The sequence below is a fragment of the Dermacentor variabilis genome, chromosome 7 (genome assembly GCF_050947875.1).
Source record: "Dermacentor variabilis isolate Ectoservices chromosome 7, ASM5094787v1, whole genome shotgun sequence".
Classification (NCBI taxonomy): Eukaryota; Metazoa; Arthropoda; class Arachnida; order Ixodida; family Ixodidae; genus Dermacentor; species Dermacentor variabilis.
Window position 1 is genome coordinate 154,852,147 of NC_134574.1, and position 7,186 is coordinate 154,859,332.

The 7,186-nt window shown below is 54.0% G+C and overlaps 1 protein-coding gene across 1 annotated transcript; it reads left to right on the forward strand.

Annotated features, from left to right (window-relative positions):
* The first annotated feature begins 391 nt into the window (after positions 1–391).
* LOC142588206 (serpin B9-like) lies at positions 392–5,374 on the forward strand. Its single transcript, XM_075699739.1, has 4 exons — positions 392–1,088; positions 1,166–1,324; positions 1,746–1,901; positions 4,195–5,374. Exons 1-4 carry the CDS (start codon positions 624–626, stop codon positions 4,732–4,734), a joined length of 1,320 nt encoding a protein of 439 aa, XP_075555854.1. The 5' UTR covers positions 392–623; the 3' UTR covers positions 4,735–5,374.
* The last annotated feature ends 1,812 nt before the right edge of the window (positions 5,375–7,186 follow it).

The following is a 7,186-nucleotide window of genomic DNA, read 5'->3' on the forward strand; positions in this document are numbered from 1 at the left end:
TTAAAGAAGGTTGCTATACTGCCCCTTGAATAAATAATAAATCCGCCACTGGCGAGGCGCGTTTTACGCGGAGGTTGTAGATTTGTTTAGAAAAAACGGGGGCATGCCTTATAAAATTGTAGCCGCCGCATGCGACATGAAAGAGAGAGAGAGAGCGAGAGAGAGAGAACTTTATTTCGATCGGACGCGGGGAGGAGAAAGAGCCCGAGGCTGGGTGGAGCCTTCAGTCCAGGACACCATACAGTGGTGGCAGCACTTCCGGCTCCGGCGATCAGCTTTCGCTGGCCTTCCAATGCCGAACTGGTCAGCAACGCCTCCCACTGATCGTGCGTTGGGTAAGATCGAATTTGCAATATAAACAGGAGTCAATTATAAGTCGTGATTCGTTTCCACAACCGCCGCCGACAATGCTTTCCTGTCACCCGCCGCCAGGATGCACTGTTTCACTCTACCAGAAACAAGTCAGTCCGAAAATTCGTTCAGTTGGTCGTCACCATCGTCACGGCCGCAAAACAAAATGTCCAGCGAGCCAAAATGCAGCAAATACAACTGCGCACGCGCATAGTCTAAGCCTTTCAAGGTGAAGGCCGGGAGATCCTCATCGACGTTGAAACCTGATAGGAATGCCAAGGTGGAGGAGTATTGGGCGGAGTGCACGCAGTCTGGAAAACAGAGGAAAGAAACAATGGCGCGGAATGATTCCCGCGAGCCTCTCAGTCAGCCGCCGGGCCATCGACATCGCGGCCGCACAGGCGATGGCGTCGGCCGGCAGTGCGAGCCCAATGCGGACCCAGCTGGGCACCACGTCGCCCCCGACGCCGGGCACACCGACGACGGGGCGGCCCTTCTGCACCCTGACCGACTTCGGGCTGAAGCTGGTGTCGTACGCGCTGCAGGAGTCCCAGGATGCCAACGTGTGCCTGTCGCCGTTCGGCGTGGCCGTCGCCCTGGGAATGGCCATCGTGGGCAGCGGCGACGCCACCACCGCGCAGGTGGTGCACGCCCTGGGCGCCATCGACTCCAACAACCTGTACCGCACCTGCGAGAGGATACTGTCCATGCTTAACGGCGCCATGCCCAACACAAAGGTGCGCGCCTCAGCCGTGCGCGGGGACGGAGACGCCGCGCTTCACTTTCTTCTCGCGGTGTGTCCTCCTGGACGCAGGTGTCGCTGGGCAGCAGGATATACGTGTCCAAGGAAATACCGGTGCTGCCAGAGTTCAGGGAGACGCTGGTGGAGACCTTCTCGTGCGACCTGGGCCGGCTCAACTTCAAGGAGAACCCGCAGGCGGCCGCCCAGGAGATCAACGCTTGGGCCGCCCAGGTGACTTGCGCCACACATGCATGACTTTATAACTTTGGAACGGGTCAAGAGCCGCGCAGAATTGGTTTTACTGCGACTAAATGAGCATGTTCCTATGGGTGGGCAGCGCAACCCGGACGAAGGACGAGAGGAAGTACACAACACGAGCGCAGACTAACAACTAGTGTTGTGTACTTCCTCTCGTCCTTCGTCCGGGTTGCGCTGCCCACCCATAGGAACATGTTCAATCACCAACTCGCCCAGCTTGCCGTCTTAATTCAACTAAATGAGCTAAGCTACGGCACAACACACTGCGTCTAAACTTTGCAAGTAGTACATTCGTAAGACTCCATTCTCTTCTACTGTATATACTCGCTCGAGCTCTAGTGATTGTAGAGATGACATTTTGTGAAGTAAAAGCGCCAAGCGTGCCTTGATGCAGGCGACCGACGGCAACCTGACGCAACTGATGCGAGAAGGCGACGTGTCGGCGAGCACTCGACTCTTGCTGGTCAGCGCCATCTACTTTCGGGGTGTATGGAGCGAGCCCTTTTACGGACCCGTCAAGGCGCCTTTCTACGTCAGCAACAGGGAGACGGTTGGCCGACACTTTTGTTTTCCTCTGCAATGCAGACGCGTTACAGGCCCACAGGCCCGAGATTAGCCTGCGTTCAAAGCAGCCTAAACAAATTATGTATGCTCGGTATTCTATTCTCCATCTCACAAGTCGTCTGCAGCACTGCCGAAGGTGCGAGGCGTACACAGGTAATATTTTTGTGCAGCGGAATATAGTTCCGGGCACAACTGTCTCGTTATTGGTAGTATTATAGTTTTATTTGTGCTAGGTATACATGATAGGTTACAGCGATAGGTGACGGTGACCTTTGCGCTTACCTTTGCGCAAATTACTGTGGCGGTGAGCAGACGACGCGGCGTGGATGAACACGTCTGGAGCAGCATTCGGCCTTCCTTTTGGCTAAGGAGTCCTTCAGCTTCAAAAGGGCTGCAAACGACTTGTGAGATGGACGAATAGATCCTTTTCACAGCAATTCCCTGGGCGCCGCCATGTTTGATCACGTGGTGACGCGTCCATTGCTTGTCTCAGCTGCCTGCGTTGTCTCCGTGGATGGCATGACACTGGTGCGGCTCAGGAAACCTCTGTTTCGGCGGATATCGTAGACGATGACTGGGTGGACAACATAAAGCTTTGACCATAGCTTCAGAGAACGTGTAAGCGCTTTCGAAGCATTACGCCTTGTCAAAACTGCGCGAGCAGAGTATACGGCGCTTGTACTAAAAGCGGGGTTAGATATGTATACCAAGCTTCCCAAACTTTCCGCATGTGAATTAAATCATGATCAGCGTGTTTCTCATCGTCCTTTGTTCGGCAAACACTTTGACGCAGCGTCTTGTCACGTTTCTGACTCAGTAACTTTCCTCAGTGCGGTCACTATCTGACTGTTTATTTTCTGCCTAATCGCTCGCGGGTGCTCATTTGCGATAGGCATTTTCTTGCAGCGCATAAGGCTTGGAACATAGATGTTCTGTACTTTGTAATAGCTTGTAGCAAATACGCATTATCGCTAGTCACTCGCTTACCCTATGAACCGTAGGGTAAGCGTCGTACATCCGTGTGCTGTATAGGCGTAGTCGCCGTCAGCCATGCTTTGGCGCATTTATTCAAGCCTGCGTTGATTCATTTATTCTTGACACGTTGGCGACACAGTTGGCGTAAGTTTGTGAGTGAGAGGGGATGAATGTGTAGATAAGGTGCTGGAAATGTACTATGCCAGGAAGCGGCGGAAACTCCCTTTGTCACTAGCATGTGTAACGAGCGCTACGAACTCTCGCCGACGTTCCGGAGTTGACGTCCTTTCCTTGAAGGTCAGCGATACAACGGTGATAGATGAGTTAATTTATTTATCCTCAAGGAAAGCCGTGCATCGCGAAGGGCCGGAAACACAGAGTTCTTATGTAGCAGCTGTCCGAGGGCTTGGTCACATAGATTCACTCGTTCCTAGGGCAAACACTATTAGAGCCTAGCTCTTAAGCACCCGTTCCTGCGTTTAGCGTCGGCGTCCCTCGGCGTAACCGAGCGAACGAGCACAGCGAAGGATGAAAGAGCGAACGCGGAGCGCAGCGGGGGATGAAAGGCGGCAATAGCGAAGCCTAAATGAGCTCAGCTATGGCTCTAGAGGGGGAAAACGGAGGAGGAGGGTATGAGGAAAGCGTGATAAGAAAAACTTAGTGCCGCGCAACACGGGCTCTGCGGCGACGACCACTAAGAGATGGCGCCAGAGTAGCGCGCCATCGTCTGTTCACCGATGGCATGCGGCGAGCGCGTCCGCCGATGCCCTATACGGAAACAAAGCGCTGCCTGAGCGGAGGTCTGTCTGCGGCGCCTGCTGTGGACCAAGCCCACACGTCACCCACGCGCTGCCATTCGTGATCTCCCGATTAGCGAGGAAGTCGCGCCACACATCGCTCCGTTTGCAATGCGCCGCACGAGCTAGATTGTCCGCGCTAGCAAACATATCGCAATATGAAAACACGTTAACAGCTGCGATCAAACTATATGAAAACACGTTAACAGCTGCGATCAAATTTCGCATTAGGAAGTATCGTAATCATCGGTAATGTTGTTGTTGCATCCTGCTACTGTACATGTCTTCCCTTTAGCGCTCCACATTTTGCAGCATGAGTAGAGCACAGTGCGTTAGCGAATACCCAATTGTATTCCCGACAGCTGATCGCATACGCGCGCTTTCGCCGAGGCAACACACGGCGCGTCGCCGAAAGCGCCATCTCGTGCCTCTACAGCAAACTGCTCCGCGAAAAAAGGGTCCGTCGTTCTGCGGGGCTGCCCTACAAAGTTTCTTCGCACCGCGCAGGCGCAAGTGGACACGATGGAGTCGTGTCGCACGGCTCTCTACTGCCGCAGCACGCACATCCCGTGCGAGGCGCTCGAACTGTCCTACGTCTGCCGCTCGCTGAGCCTGCTGCTGATTCTGCCCGACCGGCACGTTCCGCTGGGCAAGCTGGTGGCCGCGCTCAACTACAGCACCGTGCGCCGCCTGCTCAAGGACCTCAAACCGGTGACGTCGATGGCCGTGTGGATTCCGCGCTTCCGGCTGCAGAAGTCGTACGAGATGGTGCCGGCGCTGAAGGCACTCGGCATCACCAACCTGTTCGACGACCACATCGTCGACCTGAGCCGCATGACGGGCGCACGCTCGGGCCTCTGCGTCGACAACTTCATCCACGAGGCGCTGTTCGACACCACCGAAGAAGGGGTGGGCGAAGCGACCCGGCCGCCGAACCCGCTCGATGCCTCCATGATCGCGTTCCGTGCCAACAGGCCGTTTCTGTACGTGCTGATGCACCACTACAACCACTCCATCGTCTACATGGGCGCCGTCTGCAGACCGTGAACGCCTCTCTAGTCCCGCCGCGCTCATCTGACGAATGAAAAAGATTTCCAGGAACTGTAATTTTTTTTCTAATTATCCGCGGATATTGTATGACCGTCTCGCAGCTGTTCGAGTTGTCTATATAGTGCAGAGTCAAACTAGTGTGAGCTCATGTTCGCAACGATATTCCTGGGCCGATTCGGAGCGAACGTTGATAAATTTTCTAGAACAGGTTGCCATACCTTGCCTGCAGCTGAATAAAATTTACTCATAAACCAGCTCCCAAGGATCGAAGCATCCTCGTCCGTACGTCCATTGGTGACGTCATGCGATCGCTGATGAAGTGTCCCGGTCAAGTCTCCCTACTCCGCGTAACTTATGTCTGGAATGAGTTTATAGCTATATGTCATTACGATGGCCATTACCGTTGAGCCCGTGAGCGAAGGCTCGACGCTCTATTGAAGCTACCACATTCCATGCCACCTCGTTTGTATTCGCTGGTGCTATTCGGGCCGCCTCCACTCTTCTACGGCACAACTAATGTGCGAGTGTGATATTTCGTCGGAACACCGTCTGGTTAGGTAAAAAACATTATTAGTACAACATGTCACTGATCTGTTGTACACAAAAGAGAAAGTAAGTTTTTGGGAATGAACTACCCTCTCCCACACGCCAACCTGTCCAGAAGAGATGCCGTCACACTTGGACAACTACAAACACGCATGGTACGTTACTTCGCGCTATATATTCAACCAACTACGATTTCAGATTTAAGAACTGTCAAGAGCCCAACACACTCTACTATGGGAATGCGAGCACGACACATACACACAACCCATTTCCCACCCAGCCGCGGAGCAGTGGCAGGACCAGCTGACCAGCTCTAGCCCTGAGGACCAGTCCCGACAGATGGACAAGGCCAGACCGCGGCGATTGGATTGGATTGGATTGGAGTGAACTTTATTTATGCCTGCAGTTGGGCGCTCGCGCGCCCCGACGAGGGCCTACGTCATCTACGAAGTCGCCGTTACTCGGCGCGGGTCTTCGCTCGCCGTTGCCGGCTCGCTGGGTCCCTGCCTTTCGAGCGCCTCGAAGACCTGCTGGAGGGCCCAGAGCTGTTCGTCTCGGTCGTAGCTCTTCGCGGCTGCCTCGAGCCGCGGTGGGAGCGTTCTTGATGTTGCATCTTCTGGATTTTTAACGCAGTCTCACAAGATGTGCGTGTAGTCTGCGGTCTCCCTCCGGCAGACTCTGCACTTATCGGTCGGATATGTCTCGGGGTACATGCGATTCATCAGTCTCGGGCTCGGTAGCGATCCGGTCTGGAGCTGTCTCAGTACTACCGCCTCCGCTCGACTTAGCCTCGGGTGCGGGTGGGGGGGGGGAGTCCTGCGAGCCAGGCGAAGACCATGGAATCCTTGACTGAGGAAGCCACACACATGGGGACGACCAAAACTTTCGTCTGCTCATTTTCATTAACATTTATTTATCATCATCCTCGCTTCGACGGCGTCGCTGACATTTTCTTTTTCCAGCTAAAAACAGTCGGACTGTCTCAGTCCGGCTTCTGATTCGACCCCCTCTGATGCCGGATTTGAACCCAGGGACTAAGACGGTCGCAGAAAAATATTTGCCCGACTCCATTGGTTATTCGATTCCTCTGACTCAGTTAGGCTGTAAACAGCAGTTATGAGCCTCACGACTCACGGATACGCATTATACAATTTCACGAGAGCTTGAGAAGAGCCATCCGCTGCTTCTACAAAACATTAAATAGAACTCTTGCACGCCGCAAGATCTCTTGGACAGAGCTGTGAGGCCCCTTCGCAGTCCGCCGTGTGTCAGTACATGTGCACAGTGTGCAGCAGTCCCGCGCTGTTCGTGGCGCCGTATATACATTTGGCAGCAGGACATGCACCCTGCCACGACGTGACCTTTACTAAGTTTGCATTTACACCTGGTACATCTTTTTTTCTCAGACGCCTACAAAGTAACACCTACACTCGCGGAACGATGATGCACCACCTTTACCCGACGCTACACGGCTAACTCTGCCCACTCTGCAACGTACCCGACACCCTGGCACACTTGCTCCTGGAATGCCCGTGGCTGGAAAGCAGCGGAATGAAACCGGAAACGAATGCGAAACGAGCGCAACAAGCAAACGAAGACCCTCTAGCTATTCCAAACGTAAGAGGCCAGGATCGCCCTCGTGGACCTGGAAGACCGTCGACAACTCGTCGCCAGGGCCAAGAGGGCAGTCGAAGCCAGAGGGTTCCTGGACTATGGAGCCTCCCCGCCTCAGGGTGACACCGGGCCTCGATCGGGACGCTGTTTCCAACAATAAACGTTTATTTCTTTCTTTCTCTCTCTTCGCGCATTGGAGAGTCCGTTAGATGTAGTAAACAAACTCTCAGTTACACATCGATAGCAAGCCTTCCCCGCGACAATCTTATCTGCTCAATCTCGCTCGTGT